The following is a 20001-nucleotide window of genomic DNA, read 5'->3' as shown; positions in this document are numbered from 1 at the left end:
CCCCGTTGACCAAGTGAAGGAGGCAAATAGAGTGGGCCCAGAGGGCCCATCCGTAACATAGCAGGGCCAGCTTAAATAATTACATGCCCGTTTTACGCAACGTGATTGTTCTTTTTGTTTTTGGAAAAATACGCAACGTGATTGTTGCCCGACTGGCGTAGGCCTAGCTTGGGGAATTAAGTTCTTCCCATTCCCAAGTCACGGTTTCTTTTATCCGAGAATCGGACAGTTTGCGATCTCAGGCAAGCCCAGAAATCCTCTTTTCGAAGCATAGAAAATGTAAAGAATTCTTCCTTGCCTTTCATCTACGACTAGTTTGAGCACCGATGAAGAAAAGTTTGGAATAAGCACTTTCGGATGCAACCTTGTGACAATGATTGTATATATGTAGGGATGCAACCCGCATGCAAACCAATATTACCGCTATTTTGCTCTCAACACCAAATATGGCTTGCACTCAAGGCTCCACCCTTTTCCAGCCGGCCACTCAATGGACACAGGATACCAATGATCATATTCTGCGCGTCTGCCTCCCAGGTACGATAAGAAAACTTGTCTTCAACCGTATAGCATGACCATATAACTACCACTAGCTTTGGGTTGCTTACCGGTTACCATGCGGAGGGCTATGACCATCAGGACAAGCCCCGCTTCATTAGGCTACCACTATGATTTACGTAATATATCAACCATGCATTTTCTTCAACTTCAAACAACGAGCAGAAAGAGAAAAATCCTTGAATTCTTGTTCACATCAATCCTTAGCGAGCATTTGATTTTTTTTTTTTTCTTTCAAAAAAAAAAAAACTTGTTCTCATCAGAGAATCATTGGTGGATGACAACCATGACCAGTTTTACTCTAATACTATTTATGACAATTTTAAGGCTTCACCCAGAAAAACTAGCTGACCCTATATAAGTACATGATATCTACTACTAGGTGCATAGCCAATTTGGTTGCTGCATAAGAAGAGTTTCTCATGCCATCTAATCACAGGAAAGGCATATTGGTCATTCCAAATCTGATCTCTCTCTCTCTCTCTCTTCTTTTTTTTCCCCTTCTTAAAATAAAAAAAGGTTTCCAAAAGGATGAATTCAAGGTCCAGGTTGACAACTGCGGGAAGCTAACAATAAGGGGCAAGAGGCCGCTCGGTGATGGCAAATACATGCGTTTGGAGCAGGTTTTTGACGTTCCTAAAGATTCACACATCGATAAGATCCGAGGGAAATTTGAAGACGCACGTCTCTCTTTATTCATGCCCAAGAAGGTGGTGACGGAAAAGGAAACTCAAAGGGCTGTTTCATGTGATAAAAACAAAAAGCAAGAAACACCACCAGCGCCGTCCGGCAAGCAAGAGGGAGCCCAAACCCAGAAAGACCAACAGAAAGAGAAGCCATCGACAGATGCCCAACCAGGGCCTATTCCAGAGCAGAAGCCAAACAGCGGCCCCGTCGCTGATGACAAGCTCGAAGAATATAAAAAGAAAGCGCTGGCTTGGAAAGTGAAATTTGAGGAGCAGTTGGAAGGGTGGCTGGATTATGGATTGATAGATGGATTTCTGGAGACAATCAGCAAGAACAAAAAGACCATTGCTGTAGCTACTGCAGCCTTCACCGCTGGCTTTTACATATCTCGAAAACTAAGGTCAAGTTGAAGATGAGGACATCCAGCAGCCTTCTGCACATACTGCATACAATTGTTTGCCAATTTGCCATATATAATGCTGTCATATCGCTTGTGAAGTGCTAAAATACAGTAATTACCGCAACTATTTTGATCTGCATTAAGATCAAAGTGTGAAAATTACGGATGAATTATTTTCATTTCACTCATGTGTAAGGAGTGGTACCGAAAATTTTAAAACTTTATTGATATACTAGCAAGCAACCCGCTCTTGCAGTGGGCTGTAGTTAAATAATAATTAAAAATAATAATATTAAAAATAATTTTTTTATTTTTAATTTATTTTTTAAAAATTATTAAACATAAAATCATTCAACACAAAATAGTTGGTGCCTAACAGTGGCACAACACACAGCTACATACATGTTATGAGACATTAAGTATCATCTTTATCCTTATATACAACATCATCTTTAATTTTAAAATTCTACTTTAAATTAGCATCAAGACAATAATAATTTTTTAAACTATCAAATAACAATAAAAAATAATTCATAAAATAATAATATATTATAATAAATTTTATTAAGAGAAAGAGAGAGAGAGAGTTACCTTGATGGTTCAAGCTTCCCACCCAATTGAGATTGATCTAAACTTCCTTATTTAATCATTCTGAACCTCTCATCCAGCTGAGACAACATCTTTTTCTACATAGATTTAAAATCAGAAAAAAAAAATAAAAAATCCATAAAAACAAAGGAAAGATGAAAAAATTAAAAGACAACACCTTTTTCTACATAGATTTAAAATTATTTTTCTTACAAACCAAAAATTATATAAATAATAATATATTTTTTAAATATAATAAAAAATTAATAATTAAAAAATAACAATGAGATTCACAATCTTACTTTTTAAGTCCAGTCCATAACTTCATTATTTTATTAAATTTCAAATTCATATATTGATTTAAGCAATTCTAACTTCTTGATAATTTCTTTCATTTTTTGTAACAAAATTTCAATAATATTCATTTATATAATTATAATTAAAAAATAAATAATTATAAAAATTAAAAAAACTAATTAAAAATAATCTTAAATATATTTTAAAATATTTATAGCATAGATACCCATACTTAAGGTTATGAAGTTAGAATCACTAAAAATATTTCATTAAAAATTTTAAAATTTGATACATTCTTTTTCTTAAACTTGCCTAACATCATACACATCATGTCTTTAGAATAATATTTTTATCTTGATTTAAAAATCTGTTTAAATTGACTTGAAAAGCTAAATATAATAGGAGAAAAAAAGACCATCTAAATGATCAAATATTCTAAATAATCTGATTGAAACTCCTATGATCAGAAAAAGCAAGAGATAAATTAAGAAAAAATATAAAAAAAATTTAATGAAAACAAAAGGGAGGTGGACAATTGTAAGGCTTTCTTTCTTACAGATCTCCAAAAATAAAAATAGGCCAATCTCATCCCTATTCTCCTCCTCGTCACCACCTCCTATCAGTCTCACCCTTCTTCTTATTATCACCGACTCGACCTTTCGTTCGACCCTCCTCGGATACTTTGAATAGGTCTCTGAAAAATAAAAACAAATGAAAAAAAAAGAAACGAAATCATTCTTAAAGATATCTACTCAATAAATGGATTCAAAACTACAAAATCATCCAAAAAAGACAGTTATAATACATTTTTTTAATAAAAAAATATATCTATACCATAAATATTATTTTCATTATTGAAAAATCTATTGAGATAGTAGAAAAGTTATAATTTTAAAATTAAATTTATACTAATAAATTTTTCTATCATCATTTAATTACCTTCAAGCTGTTCAATCTGGAAACCAAATTAACATCAAGATAATAATAAAATTTTTAATTATTAAATAATAATAATAATTAATCTATGAAAAATAATAGGTTTCAATAAATTTTATTGAGAGGAGGAAAGAAAGCTACCTTGTTGCTTCAAGCCTCCCATCCGTTTGAGATGAATCTAAACTTTTCTATTCGATCACTCCGAACCTCCCATCCAATTGAGAGTTCTACGAATGGACAAAGTAAAAAAAAAATTTAAAAAAATATAAAAAAATCAACGAAAATAAAGAAAAGGTGGAAAAATTTAAAGGCAAGATATTTTTTTTGCATAGATTTAAATTTTTTTTCACAAACCAAAAGCTACAAAAATAATAACATATTCTTGAAATATAATAAAAAAATTAATAATAAAAAAAATGACGATGAGATTCACAGTCTTACCTGCTAAGTGCAGTCAATAACTTCGTTATGTTGTATCGAACCTCAAGTTCATATATTAAACCTCAACTTCGTTATGCCGTATTGAACTCTCCTCTCAAAATCTAGAAACTATTATATTCGTATCGATATCATTTCATTAAGCTAATGAGAGAATACAAAGTATAATGAATGATCAAACAAACTAACAAAAAGGAAAAAGATATGCAACTCATCTTTCATGGCTTAATTCTCTGAGTTTCTTCTCGAGCAAACTAATGAAGCAACAAAAAAATAATAATTAGAAAAAAAAATCAATAAGAAACAATATCACTAACCATACCTTGCTTTGAGCGAGAGATCTGTAACCAGAGCAGGATCAGATTTTTTTTTTTTTGTTTCCAATCAGTATCATATAGTTTTTAGCATCATATGAAAAACCTAATTCAATTTCTCATAAGCTATATAGGAGGATTGCTATTTTAGTAATGACAGCCTTTCGCTCCTTATTTTATAACATCATTTGGTGGGAGGGTCGGTCAGAAGATCCGAACACAGTTGCTGGTGCGGTGCAGTAGCCTTACTGTCTCGAAAAAAAATTTCGAAACACAGTTGCCACTGTGGTGTAGCAGCCTTCCAGTGCTCATAAACTTGGACAGAGGTTGCTGCTAGAATTTAGCAGCCATCCATCATGTCTATAAAAATAAAAAAAATCTCAAACAAAAATTAATACTAATATTATTTTTATCAGTCCGTATTAAACATATCTTAAATCTTGCTTATCAAGATATTTATAATCAAATACCAACAACATAGAATAAATAACAAAATAAATACAGCTATAAAATATAAAAAAATAATTACAATAACAATCAATATAAAATAAGATGATATTGTAAGTTAAATTTAGAAAATATCCTAACAAAGATACTAACAATAAGATAATAAAATTATTTATTACACTATAAAATATAAAAAGATAGTTATAATAACAATCAATATAAAATAAGACAACACTGTTTGATCGGATCTGGTGGATCGATTCAGATCTCGAAATATATTTTTTAAAAAATAATAAAAATATTATTTTAAAAAAAATAAATTAGTATGTTATCATTTTTAAAATTAAAAAATAATACATTACTATTTTTAAATAATAATAAATTAGTATTTTAAAAATATTATTATTATTTTTATAATATTTTATTTTTTAAAAATAATATTTTTTAAAAGTATTGTTTTCTGCTCTTATTTGTCTCCCACTTTTATTTTTTACTCTTTTTTTCTATTCGATTTTTTTTTCTTCTAATAAAGAGGTAAAGCATCTCTTCTACGTTCTCTCTTCTCTCCTCTCTTCTCTTCCCATCCACAGATCCAATGCTCATCGAACATCACGATGGGAGAATGCACATCGACCACCTACACAGTGAACCATGTGCCACATGACGTGTGTGCTGACGGATGTATTTGGTGCTGACTGTGCGTGCTGCTCCATTTCTTCCAACATGCCGTGTGGCATCCTCGCTGATGTGTGCAATTGGTTCACTACATACATATATAGAACAATGGGCATGAAACAAAAAGAGAAATGACTCGAATTTGACAACTTTATTGTTCATCTCTGAATTTTTTTTTCAAACAATCATCTCTTCTTCGTTCAAATTATGTAACTCTCTCTCTCCTAATAAATAAGGCAACAATCTTTTTCTCAGACATGTCCGGATATTTTTTTCAAAGATTTATTTCTCTTTATTAAAATCAAATTATTCAATTTTCTTTCTTCTAATAAAAAAGCTAAGGCCTCCCTCCTTTCTTTTCTTCTGTTTGATTTTCTTTCTCTTAATAAAGAAGTAAGGCACCTCCTCCACGTGCTCTCCCCTCTCCTTTGTTCTCTTCCCATCCACAGATAAAATCAAACAGTCCGATTTTCTTTCTCCTAATAAAAAAATAAGACAACTCCTCCACATACTCTCCCCTCTCCTCTCTTTATTAATAATAAAATAATAATATTTTTTAAATATTTTATTAAAGATTTTGTTTTCATCTCTTATCCCTCCCCTATTTTTATTTTGTAAAATATTATTTTTTCTAAGTCAAGGCGTGAAAGAAAAAAAGAAAAGAGATGAAGAAAGGAAGGCACGCACCTGAGGGAGATCGGAGGGGAAGGCGACGGCAAAGACTGACTGGAGATGGCGGCGAGGAGAACAGAAAATGTCCGGGAGGGTGTGGTGGTGGCTAAGCCGCAGGGGCTTAGGTTCGCCGAGGTCAAGAGAGGGAAGATCAAAAAAAAAGAAAAAAAAAAAAAGAAACACCAACTATAGCATCTGCTCCGCACCATCATTAAAAGATCTAAATAACAACATATCCATTTGTTAAAAAAAAAAGAAAATAAAATAAGCCCAAAAAAATGAATTTTAACCCAGGTATACCATCAATAAAAGCATCAAGAAAACATCCTTCCTCCCATTTTCAACACCAACAAACAAAAAAAAAGTTCTAGATTTAGATTGTTATTTTTTTGTTAAAAATGAAGGAAGATTTAAAAACTTATTAAACATCATCCGAACAAATAAACAGGAGATCAGGCAAAGAGATCTATTTTGGCATGAAAACTAAAACTTTTCTACGATCCACTGACCACTAAGTACAATAGCAACCATCTCCCGTTTCTTCCAATCGCAAGAAACACAAAAGTCAAAAGAGAAATAAAGGAAAAATCAAAGGAAATGATGAGACCTATTCGCCTTGTGTGTGAGAGAGAAAGAGAGAGAGAGAGATTAAAGGTGAAAGCTTTTTAGTAGCATACCTTTCGATAGGTGGTGCCATCCTCCTCCACGACGCAGCCGGCCTCAACACAAAAGGCTTTGAGGATCTCGTTGTTGTCGCAGTGTTTGGGGAGCTTGTAGCAGAGATAGAAAGTCAAGAAGGGAGAGAGAAAAAGTAGGCTGGTGGTGGTGGGACAGGCGGCAAGTGGCGGCGAGCAAAGAATGAAGGACCCGATGCTCGTGCGGAGCCACGGGGGCTTGGGTTCTCCGAGGCTGGGGGAGGGAATAGGAGGAGAAGGCAGCAGGGTGGGGCTGCGGAGGGTGCGAGGGCCGGTCATGCGAGGTGCAGGAGGTGCCCAGGGCCGGAGAGAGAGGCGAGGGGGTTGGTGGCGCCGGAGCCGGAGGAGGGGAGGGGGTTTGGGGAGGACAGCAATGGCAGAGATCTACGGAGAGGAAAAAAAAAGATCTTCAAGAATATTCAGGAAAGTCCACAGTGCACTGAGCAAAAAAATAAAATAAAGTAGCCACGTGTGTGCACAATCAGCTCCAACGTGTCACATGCCATGTGGTGCGCAAGAAAATCTCCGACTTGCACTTTAATATATAGGATATATCAGCTCTGTCTCGGACTCCATGTTGGCCTTTGTGTTAATAATTAATATTATTTTTCTTATACAATATTGATATGAACTTTACTTGTCAAGAATAATAAAATAATAATTTGGTTAGAGTTGATGCTACATGCAGTTCAAGATGCCTCCCGGACCTCGTATTCAGCCAAAATCCGTTTATTAGGACTGTTTCATGGCTCATAATATCCTGCCTTGGTTATCTTGATTTGAAGCATGCCAGCAGTTGTGAAATTTAGAATGTCGAAGGCTAAAATGACACTATTTAGGCAGTGCACATGAAAAGAAAATAGAGGTGCTCATTTGGACATTTCAGAAGTGAAAGCCATTCTAAATAACTAATAATGCACTCAATCGTAATCAAACTTCTCTCAGTGAAGATCGTAACTATAAACACGATGAGGGAAATAACATTTCTCTTTTATTTTATTTTGTTTTTCTTTTTTGCATAATGTTTTGATCATGATAAATATTGCTCTACTTGACCACAAAAATGAATCAGTTATTTCTAATTACTCAAACAGGCCAACCAAAGGATTAATGAAAACTTAGCAAAGAATGTGGTTTAAAAAAGTTATTTGTATATATCCTATCCATGTCTAATAAGGGATCATTCTTGACATGTTTCAAACATCTAACAATAAATTAAGGTGTCTTTATTTTGACACTGTGTTATGCAAGACATTGCAAGTGCTCAAATTAATAGACCACCAATATGAACAGTTTGAGATGGATATAATTAGCAACAAGTCAATCTATCACCTATAATATCTACAAAAAACAAAAAGCTAAAAAAAAAAAAGAGGAGAGAAAGAAAGAAGAAGAAGAAGAAGGCATGTAGAATCTCGATAAACATCTTTACAGATACAAGGCTTCAATATTTAACATATTCTAATGGTGCTTCTTCATAAGCAAACAGCTAGATATTCAATGACGGTGTTTTTCCTTCGTTCCAAGTATTGTATCCATAAGATAGCAATCAATTCATTGTGAACAAAGGACTACAAATACTAAACTCCAAATGTATTGTTGGTTCTGGCAAGTGAATTTTTTCTAAAATGTCCTTTATTTTCAATGAAATGCATTTTGAAGGGTGACAGGAAAAAAATAATTCTCAAGGAAATGACCTTAGTGGTTTCTCCACGTGACGTTTCACATAGATAATTTAGAAAAGCATCTATAAGAAAACTAGAAATATGACCCTTTTATGGGTGGATCAGTAATAATAACCAAGGTTCGCTGAACCAATATTAAAGAACATACTGGCGAGTGATCGGTTTGACATGGTACAGATCCATACCACACTGTGAGAGAGGGAGAGAGGCAGAGGGGCTTACCTGGTCATTAGTTAAGATCAATCAGGGTCAAAAAGGAGATTGACAAGCGACCAAGCAAGTAGGACAAGTAACCAATCACAGCAACATGGGGGCATTAGGGCTTGAGCCTTTAAAGGGTCTGAACCAATCTGACAGCCTGAACCATTCGGGTTCTTGATCAGTTCGGTTCATCCCGTTCAGGTTGGTCATCCTTGAAAATAACATTAGCTCTAGTGATGAACCAAATAGTCACAAAAGAAAGGCAAGAATGGCACTCGAAGTGGGAAAAGTTGGTTATATTTTACAAATGTTCACCAGTTCATACTTCATTCAATTTGTATAATTGCATGGTTCAAGTTTTCCGCTGCTTGGACCGGGTGCTGTCTAATGTAGGATGATCCTCTATACTGTGTTTTGGGCTTTTACCTCCACATACTGTCGAGTCCATATTGACAATGATAGTACTGGGCTGGGCTGATATTGTGCTAGCCTGTTTCATTTCGACATTATCTCTACTCTCTAGTGGGTAGATTTGAGACAAGTCATGCGGATCAACCTACTGGCAGGTACGGATTTGGTAATCCTTAGTAGCAGGCAGTGGATAGGAATCTGACATTTCACAAGTGTAGACTGAACCATGAAAGTCAAGTTTATGACATGCATACGGCATATGAAGATATTTGTAAACAGTGGTGAAATGATCAATGCACTATGGAAAAATCAAAAGCTGGTTTTGTAATTTAATCAGTGCATTTTAGGTATATAAAGAAAAAGCAAATAATATCAAATGGTAGCAACACAAATAAATATGTGTACATAAGAACAAAATTCTTTCTATTCCTACCACTGCAAACAGTTGGGGATAAGCAAAGATAATATTGTTAAAGAGTCGAACAGAAAAAGAAAAAGAAAAGCATACTGCTAGGACCAGGAATGGAGATTAAGTCAACAATGGCAATAAAAATAGAAGTTGACAATTTTAAGATAGGCCAGTAAGTAAATAGAGAATGGATACCACAAAGGTACATTTAACATAAAGAAAAGGGACGGTGACCAAGAAAAATTAAAATTAGTCCATGAATTGTTCATGTATTCACTAGGAGTTTTAAGATATGCATCTTCCTTGCTTAATACTGACAAATCAAGAGAAAGAACTCTAGATACAGTTTTGTGACTATTTTGAAAATTTACTAAAATTACAGAGAGTCAAGTTAAAATGGACAAATTAGAAAACTTTCACTTTAGACTTGCTGTTTTCCAACATGTAGAAAAATAAAATATCTGAAGAGGCAAGATAACTTTAGGCATTTCATACATGAGTAGAGCCAATATCATGATTCCCTATAAATATAACAGCACGATTCATACCTGAGTAGAGCCAGTATCATGAATTCTCTATAGATGTGACAGCACGAGATGGCCACCAACGTACAATGCAGGTGGCTTCCCTTTTGATCAGATAATCGCCAATACCCACATTTTTCCAAGGCCTAGATGAAGAAAATAGGCCATTAAGTTATAATTGGTCCAATGACATTTTTATTACATGAAGCAATTAATGAATATAAGCCTAACTTGAACTCAGATGTATTGGTAGTCGTCACTATGGGAAATGGGTGTGGAAAATTGATAGAAGAAAAGAATCAAGAGATGAGCACCAAGATAAGCTCTCAAATAGCATAAGACGCATTCTCCATACAAATGATAAAGGAAGCATCTTGTGGTTCACTCAGAATCTAAATTTCCATAGGTTTCTCCTGAACTCTCAGATATCCTAGGCATTCCCCCATTTGTGGCCAAGACATCACAAAGACTGCTAGGATAACTGGAAATTTCCAGCTTTCCATGACCCAAAAAATCAGTCATCCTGAAAACCAGAAATACAAAGTTGAGAACATGGAATAAACTCATCATCATCACAATTTTGTGCATCTGTGTTTATATGTGTGCAGTCACTAGGATATATTGCAATCTGCAGCTAAATGCAATATTGCAATACAAAAGTCGATGTGACCCTGCGAACGGTTTTAGTAGGAGTCAAAATTGAGTCAGACAATTCATATAGCACTTGACTAACCCTGGTTACGCTGCTCACCACTCAAAGTTTTATTGCATTTTCAAGCACCATTCAAACAAAGACATTGCATGATTTGAAAGTTAAAGATTGTTAGATGCATGTCCTAAAAGTCAATATGGCTGGCATATTGTAATTCTCTAGGACACAAATTTATACTTAAAACATTAATTTGATCAATAAAAGGACAGTATTTATTTTTTATTCAAGTATGATGTGTCCTTGAATCATCGAAGAAATTAATACTTATGATACATATTCTCAAGGTGTTAAAAATTAGATACATGTATAATTAATTCCTAAATTGCTCTCGGTCATAGTATCATCATGAGGATGGTGATCGATCTGGATAGACCGACGCACAGATCGCTTTCTTCGGGATAAATGAGTCTCTAATCTACAGTGTAGAGACACTGAGCGGCAAGTGTAGATAGTTGTTAGAGAATAATTAGTATTAAACATGACCATACGAGAGATCACGTGAATTTCTACTCAATTATCAGTGATCATCTTGATGCTGTAGTTGTGTGAATGATGTTTTGACCTACGATGGTACGATTGCTCACAGTGAGGCTGCTGAAGTTTGACTGCATATAAACATGGTCTTTTAACCACTTGAGTCCTTGTAATATATGTTGGCGAAAGTTGGTCCACTGTAAAAGCAGGATGTGCATCTAGATAGAATCTATCGATCTTAAAAGAGAGTAGTTCTATGAGATTTGAGAAGCTGAGTCCTTAAATCTATGACCACAATAGTATGATTGATACAAAGAGTTTCCATGCGAATCACTTTTGGACTTGTATTGATTAAATCTATCATATGACTGATGTCGAGATTTGACGATTTATCCATGACCTGCCATCTAGTTGGGACTCATGATAGATGGACTGAATTATACGAAAACTATGCCTAGAGATTTTTTATTCGATTTTGCTGGGTTGCCACTGCATACTGCTAGGTGTCACTGGTGGATTGTGAGAGCTCACTAAGATTGTTCTGGATCGACGATTTTTGTTGAGTTAGAATGAAATCGTTCTGACCCATTGAAAAGAGTTTCAATGATACTATGATAGAGATCATAGTATATCTCACTACCAGAAAGAATTGGACCTATGGGATCACACAAACAAGAAAACTAATTTAGATTAATCAATTAGACTTGTGAAGTCCTAATTGGATTAGGATTTAGAGAAATCCTATTGGGGTTAAGAAAGCCTTGCTAGCATATAGTTAAACTCAATTCTTCTTTGAACTTGGATTTCTTATTTGATAAGAATTAGATCAAGTTAAGTTACATGCATTAGGCCTAATCCAAATTGAATTCCTCAAATTGGGTTCAGGGAGCTCAATTGTTAAGCACCAACATGCTTTGGATCCAGCCTTATTTGTGCCATTTAATTTGATTAAATTGGATGCACAAAATATGGATGAATTAGAGGGATCATGGCTTCATCAAATCAGATTTGCATGTGGGCCAATGGATAGCTTGGATGGGGCACACACCCCATCCCTTGTGGTGTGAGGACATCATGTGGGCGCCAACTCCCCTTTCTTTATTTGATAAGGACAAGTGATAGGGTTTAAGGCTTTAAAAGAAGGAGTCCTAATGAGATTATGAATCCTCTTTAAATAAAGATTTGGAGTTTGGTTAGGACTCCAATTAAAAGCCTATATAAGGGGACCACCCCATGACTTTTAGGAGCAATCAAGCCCCAAGCAATCAGCCCATAAAGAGCTCTCCACGCCTCCCCTCTCTCCCTCTCTTTCTCCAACGCCCAATGGCTTGGGCATCCCATCTTCCCCACGCCCAAATGTGTTTGGGCATCCCCTCTTCCCCTTTTTCTCTTTGGTTGGTGGTTGATCTACATCAAGGAAGATCTAAGAATAAAAGGTAGATCAAAGAGTTGATATCAAGAGGTCCAAAGGCTGATCAAGAGTTGATTAATTGCATGCGAAGAAAAGAAGAGGAGCAATCTAAGTAGTTTCTGCATGGATACCCATGGAGGCCGGACAGTGGCATGGCTAAAGTAGAAACTGTGCTTCTTTTAGATCCAAAGTTAAAGAAAAAAAAAAAGCGAAACAGATATGTGATCTGTTCACATATTTTTATTTTCAAATTAAAAAATCAGCATGTATTATTTTCAGCATATGAACTAGATCTTTAGGTGTTTTGATCATATGTATGCATGTTTTAGACGAAAAGAGATTTTGATCTATTATTCCGTTGCGTTCCCTTTTCAAAAGGATTTTGAAATCAGCATACACCAGCATGCTACTGAATTCCAACAGTTAAAGCACAACTTCTCAGAAAATGATGCTCTACATTTACCAATAGAGCACAGTAGACAAACAGATGTTAGATTGAAAATATGACCATAGATATTTTAGCAACCAATACCCATTAAAAGCTTTGGGTTTAACCTTCCCAAAGGCTTAATATCATATAAGTTGATGGACTGGTCAACATAATGAGCAAGTCTTGCTCGTATGATGGTTGACTAATGTATAAATCCATATAAGTCACATCATTAAGTTAGTGTTCCTTGGCAAGAATAAATGACAGCAGAACTAGAAACTAAATTTTAAACATTATCTCTATATTCTTGCATTGATAATATATATATATATATATATATATATATATATATAACTTCTTAGTGTTCCTTATTTAAGCCAGAGCAGTATAAGAAGGACAAAAATAATATCAAATATATATATATAACTTCTAAGTGTTCCTTATTTAAGCTAGAGCAGTATAAGAAGGACAAAAATAATAGCAAAAGATCTAGACCATATGAAATGGGTTACAACATTTAAGATCACATAACCCGCTAGCCTCAGAGCTCAGATGAGCTTCAGTAGATAAGCATGTTGTAGTTCTCTAATGAGTAAAACCTGCTATGACTTCATAAGAGAAAAGTGGGATGTTAAAAAGATAAGGAAAAGAGAATCATTAGATCTTACAGTGTGAAGGATTTCTTTAGTAGTGATATCAAAGGCACTGGCAGTTCCATTTGTAGCATTTATACAATCAATGATTCTCTGCCTGTGAGCATCGTGATTAGAGTCCATCTCACCAAATGTATAATTGAGAAAGTCCCAATACCTGCCCACAGCAAAATATTATCTAATTCCATTTGCTGCACCATTTAGTCTGATATAAATCTCTAAAATTTCAAAGGAAAATAAATGATAACATTACTGTCTTTAATTCAATTTAATGTTTTTGATCTGATAGCTCATAAAGTTTAATTATCTGACTTATATCGACATCTAGACCTGTATTGCCAATGTCCGCTATGTATCCACATAAGACTGAAACAAATATGGATATGGATTGTAGCATCCAACTAATTTACGTATCTATATCCATGTTAACCAAATAAAAATGGATACAGGTATTGACAAACTGATATCTGATCTGTTTTCAGACCTAGACCAAAAAAGTGGAGGAATTTTTTAAAAAAAGAATTGAGGAAAGCTGCTGATCCCAAAATCCCAAAATTTCTGGAAATCACAAAACTGCTTTGAAAATGGAATATGATATCACAAAAACATTCGAGTAGTCAATACAGCCAAACTCAATGCTTCTATGGGATAGAGTAGCTGGGAATTTGCAAAAATCCTACAATTTGGCAATAGTCAATATCTTACCGTGCAGACACTTAGGAGGCATTTTCTAAAGGTTCCCAGCTCCTGCAGCCAAAACCAACCATTTAGGCAGTCATTTCAACCTGCAGCCAAATCCTTGCTTTCCACTGGAAGCATTGTCCTCTTGAATAAAATCCTTCAAGGAAACTCTGAAATTCCTACCCTTGTTCTGTAACCATGCTCCTGTTTCCTCTTCCTAATACCATTGTGTGTGAAGTGTTAGAGAAAAAGGTATTTCAAAATGGTTATAATGTTATTATCTCCCAATTACTTAACAAGTCATCAGAATTTGATATGCCAGTCAACCATCAGTTTGACAGGTCCAACTTGGAATGTTAAAATAAACTTGATGACTGCAACTACCTGATCAGCAAATATATGTTGATTTGTCATTAATTTATGGAGAAAAACTAGAGTGAAAGGTACCATACTGACAAGACTAAGTTGAACTAGGTTGTTCTTTAAAACCAGCTACCTTTATAACAAAATGAATAGCTGCAATTGGACTGTTACTGTCAAAATCAATAAGCACTTCATGGAGTATCTGCATCTCCAAAGCAGCTGAAGATCGAAGATTCTTCAAGGGTTTTTCTACTGCATAATCCTGAAGGATGCGAAAGTCCAACAAGATCAACTAAAAGGAACAATAGTACTTATGGAAAGAGATGTAAATAAAATAGCATGAGAAAACAAAGAGGATAACCAACACATCAGTAGATACCTTGATGGGAATTGAGTCAGGAGGTATCATCTCAGGAAGAGGTTGATCCCATTCACTGCAGCCAAAAGGAATATTACAACTCAAATATTAAAAAGAAACAAACAGGCACTAAGCAACTTTGTGAGTAGGCTTGTAACAATCAAAACAGAGTAAATCTCACATAAATTAGACTAAACACTTTTCATGGATTGACATTTAGTGACTAATTTCAATCAATCGGCAAGTTTCCAGCAACATATCCAAAGGAAAGGGTAAAAGAATCCAGTGAATCAAATGTTTATTCTATGAAAAAGGACGTGCATAAGTATGAATCATTTTTCAGGATTCAATAGTTCATACAAGTCTTGAACAGCCATTTGTGAACAGAAAATGCCTTGGGGCACCACTTAGTGCACAAGAAGTTGCCTTGCTGGCTTGGCAACTCAACATTCAATCAACCACAATATACCGCATGAATTCCCGTAAACTGCACATATCCCCTTATGCCACATGGCATGCAGATTAGAGAGCCAAGAGATTACATATTTTAACTCAGGCTATGTAAGTCTAGTTTGCAAAAAACTAGAAATGCACAAATCAAAATAGATACAAGAGGGCACTTAATACTAGTAAGATATTAAATAAAGAACTACTTTTCTTTTCTTTTTTTCCCTGCTATGTAGATAAAAAGATCTTCCTTTTCCTTCTTTTTGTTTTCTTTTTCTTTTCAATGAAAGATTCTATTATAAAGATAACAAAGGGTTGTGGCTCACCTTTTCAGTTCATCGCAATAGGTGACTCCCCAGTGCAAAACCCACTTCCCTTCCAGATTACACACCACCACCAGCCGCCATCTCGATCCATCCCCCTCCTTCGGATCCAATATCATCATTATCTTCCCTTCGGCCTGCCGTGCCCAAAACCTGTAGAAGTCTTTGCTGATTTCAGCATACACATCGGACAGCATGGGCCAGCGAGGAGTTGTTTTATGAATTCATTAGCACAGATTTCATAATAAGGGAGAGGGTTGGTGGTTCATTGCGAGTCCCAGTTTTGCTAGGCTTCATTATTTGCGCCAGAATATAAGCGACTTTGGTTTTGAACATCTTGGAGTGCTAGATGAAGTAGGACCAGCTAGGCATGTTATTTGCTCTCCTGGAGAGCTCTTTCTATTAGACACGGGTTGTTAGCAAGAGAGTTTGACAAGGTAACGAGTCCTATTCTAACAAGAGTTCTAATACTTGATTAGGAGTGGCATGTCAGAGTAATAGGATCAATGGGAGTGTATAAAGTGGATGTATGTATGAAGCTTAGGCCTTGTAGAGAATGAGTAACGTATTGAACTGAAGGATGGTAAGTCATTGACATGGTAGATTTTATAGTATCCTGTTAGTATAGAGGATAATGGAGGGCCCAGTGTTACGAGTATCTTGAGCGTCCCATGATATTGGCGTTGAGTTCTTGAGGAGAATATTACAGTTCTTTGGCTCTTGGATTTGTGAGTCCCGGAATGCTTTTGTTATTTAATAAAAGTATTTTATTCTCTCCAATATTATTTTCTCTCACAAATATCTTCGTACGTGGTGTTTGTTCTTCTAAAACTGGGCATCGGAGACCTCCTCCGTTCTTCAAAACGAAACCCTAAAATCCCCCCCCCCCCCCCAAAAAAAAAAAGAAAGAAAAAAATCAGTGCAGCACCCCGACCACTGGGCTGCCACCCAGAGCCACACGAATCTCAAGGCGATCGCCAGAACCTCGATCGCCTCAATATTCGCCAAGAGCAGTGACGGATCGAAATCCGTCATCTCTCCAACAAATTTGGAGAGAGAGACAAGTCGAGCAAGATAGGGGTTACCTTTTGGGTGCGCTTCAAGTGGAACGTCTCCAAGAACAACACTTCGGTCTCCGCGGTGTTGGCGAGAGACGGCGTCGGGTCCAACCCTGCGCCGACGATCGGAGGAGCTCTTCGAGCATAATTCTTGGAAAGTCCTCCGGAAGCCGGGAAGAAGGGTTTGGGGTAACGGATCAAGCAAGGGAGCTTCCACCTCAGCGTCTCGAGGGGAAAAAATCCGGGAGGCCGGTGGAGGACCGGCCGCCACCGGACGATCGACATCGGAGACGGGAAGAGAGCCAAGAGAGAAAGAGAAGCGCGGAGAACAAAGAAGAGAGGAGAAGAGATCTGGGCCATGGAGAGCGAACGCTGCATAAAAAGCGGCAAGATTATGCTGGCGATCTTTACGTGGAGGCTCTGAAGAAGGTCTATAAGTAGCAACTTAAAAAAAGGCCGTTATTCATTATGAAGTCTTCCCGGCCGTTTGTAACGATCAATATTCGAAATCGCCGGGTGCAAAACTCGTAGTCATCGGCTGTTAGAAGCTTGTAAAGGATACTACTGGTAAGCAATCGAATCGCGACATGTGATACCCTTTATGTTCTTCTATCGGGACACACAAAGATGCTGGGCCCAGCACGATGAATTCTGTTTGAAACGTTACAAAGTAATCGCCGGCCTAAATTACACTCGATAAATAGGAGGCTGGTAGAACACATAAGTGTAGGCTATAGCTATGCTCAATAAAGTACAAGAAGGAGCGTAAATAAGTGGATGGTAGAGCACATAGGCATAGCTACGCTCAATAATATACAATAAGGATTTTGAGGTATATGCAATATTCATATCATGAAAGTATAAAAATTAAACTAAATTATACTTTAGACACACAAAGAATGCTCTTAAAATTCCTACAACTTTTCTGCCGGTCTTGTCAATGCGTTTCGCTAGATTTGGGCTTAAAGGGATTCTAGGTTGTTTGGACTTTTCATATATGGTTCTGATTGGGTATTAGCGCCTTTGCTTTTTAGATGTGCCAAACTAGTGAGGATTTCTATTGAACAAATAGAGATAAATATCTGTTAGATGTATAGATCTAGCAAGATAGAGCCACATCTACTTTCATATGCCGACAAAACCATGAAAGCATTGCAAACTTGTTGGAGGGTGATGCCAAATGGGTGCACAATGGCATCTCAGTTTTGCTTGATTGACCAAGCCAATTAACTAACAAACCTACAAAAGACCTCGACTGTGCATGAGATGCACTGCAATACTTGTGCACACCTGTCTAAGGTTCATGTCGCCCAAGCTAAAAATAGATGAATTGACCCTAGATTCTCAACTGGCACCTTCAAGATGTTTGAGATAATTTGTTAACTTAGTCACTAGACCATCCATAGATTAGACTTCATGTCATAAAAGCAAGGTCTAGCAAATTAGATTGGAAGAATGCCAAATATTTTCATCTCTCCTACATTCCTCTGCATGCTGGGGATCCCCTGCATAAAATCAAATGTTCCTGAAAACATAGTCTCCAAACCAGGAGAGAATAGATTCCATCCTTCACCACCAGCAGTAATCATCAAACAGTTGTATGGAAAGAGCTCAGAAGCATCTAGGAATGTTGTGCCAGAGACACGGAGTGCACAAATCATCTGTACCCAGTGGGGCAGCACAGAGGTTGTTTGAAACCAGATACATTCAATACGTGAACACTGATGCCTTCCTTATGTTTGCATGTCGAGTGCCCCTTTAAATAGTGGGCTATTTGCTGAGCAAGAAAACAGATGTCAGAGGGAGGCATCATGTCATGATTCCTTGCCTCATTGTTCTCATGCAAGTTGGATGGAGGGTACGATTTCGAAGCTGTTCAAACCCTTGGTGGTGCAGCTTGGTAGTAACATGTTACCAGAGCTTAAAAAGATCGGCACAAAGAACCTCGGAGAGACGGGCTTGGTTTTCTTTAGCTTAGATAGATTTAAGGAGCACTGAAAGATCGGCAATCCATAGGAACCACTTCTCTTCTTCCTTCTCTTCTTCCATGCCTATTGGTGATGGATGACAATATTGATGTCTTTGCTACTTTATAAATTTTGCATGATTTCTAACAAAAGTTTATGATCACTTACATAATTTGGTTATTCATTGGATTTGTAGGCCAAGCAGATCATCCTACCTTATTCCTAAATTTGTGCGATAACTGAAGTTGTTGAAGGACATCTATATAATATGTTGTTGAAGAATGAAATAGTGATTTTGGTACTATTGCAAAATTTCACCTTGTACCTGAACATGAGGTTCTATCCTTCTAAAAAAAAGCATCCAAATGGCGGAGTATCTTATTCACAATATTTCCACAAATTGATCTTTTCTGTTAAAATGCTTTCCCCATAAGCATAGCAGCATATTATTTCATTGTTAATATCATGATACAATACAACATCATAATCTTATAGCTGTTGAAGAGAATTGCAAGAATATTTAAGATCAATCTATTGTTGTTTTTCTTTATGACCCTAGATTAGATCAAATAAGACATATTAAATTGACTGCATAACATGATACTATTCTTTTGTTATTTTTTCTTTGCATTTATTGGCTAGTAACTTTTTACGCTTAACCTGCTTTAACTACCTGTATTCCAGGGTGTTGGTACATTGGTTTATGCTGGTGCTGCGATTGTTGAAGGAACTAACTCGTCCTTGGAATGAGATGAATTTAGGGGTGGAACTGAGCCGGACCCTATCTCTATCCAAGCCCGATCTGAAAAAATTTTTTGGACTTCGGACCAAGCTTAGACCTAATTATTTTCTAAACTTTCAGGTCCGAACCCGGCCCGAACTCATTCGGGCCAACCTGAGATCTTGCTTGGCCCGACTATGGCTCGAGCCCAGCCCAGATTTTTTTGAATTACCTTTGTATTTGTCGTGGAAGTACGTGTAGCCTGTAGGTGATGATAGTGGGCAACGATAGCCAACGGATGGTAGAGAGGTGGTCGATACGGATGTCGACGAGATCAATCGACAGTGGAGGCAGAGATCACTTCAAAAGAATCAAAACCTTGGACCCAAAATTTCAAAAGGATTAGGGATATACCGATGATGAGGGAAGACCGAAAAAGAGGGGATTCATTTGGTGGTAAGAGCCG

General features: G+C 36.3%; 1 protein-coding gene and 1 long non-coding RNA gene across 16 annotated transcripts; one reads left to right on the top strand and one right to left on the bottom strand.

Moving 5' to 3' along the window:
- The first annotated feature begins 357 nt into the window (after positions 1-357).
- On the top strand, positions 358-1655 carry LOC105053414 (uncharacterized). Its single transcript, XM_029263144.2, is given in 4 exon segments — positions 358-444; positions 447-537; positions 1078-1337; positions 1431-1655. Coding segments are annotated over 4 exon segments (663 nt in total).
- On the bottom strand, positions 1512-17426 carry LOC105053364 (alpha-amylase 3, chloroplastic). Of its 15 annotated transcripts, none has more exons than XR_012138236.1 (14): positions 16875-17423; positions 15793-15942; positions 15041-15095; positions 14795-14923; positions 14323-14515; positions 13633-13774; positions 9962-10083; positions 6690-7091; positions 6028-6232; positions 3908-5428; positions 3608-3693; positions 3087-3224; positions 2237-2331; positions 1512-1687 (listed from the first exon to the last, which is right to left on the bottom strand). It is a non-coding gene; the product is annotated as an alpha-amylase 3, chloroplastic (long non-coding RNA). The 15 variants fall into 15 exon arrangements; XR_003800121.2 differs by having other exon boundaries at positions 1558-1779; positions 3908-4158; positions 16875-17412; XR_012138237.1 differs by lacking the exon at positions 3087-3224 and having other exon boundaries at positions 1558-1779; positions 16875-17425.
- Positions 17427-20001: the final 2575 nt, after the last annotated feature.

Source organism: Elaeis guineensis, chromosome 2 (assembly GCF_000442705.2).
Source record: "Elaeis guineensis isolate ETL-2024a chromosome 2, EG11, whole genome shotgun sequence".
NCBI classification, from domain to species: Eukaryota; Viridiplantae; Streptophyta; class Magnoliopsida; order Arecales; family Arecaceae; genus Elaeis; species Elaeis guineensis.
This window is presented reverse-complemented; position numbering and strand designations above follow the sequence as displayed.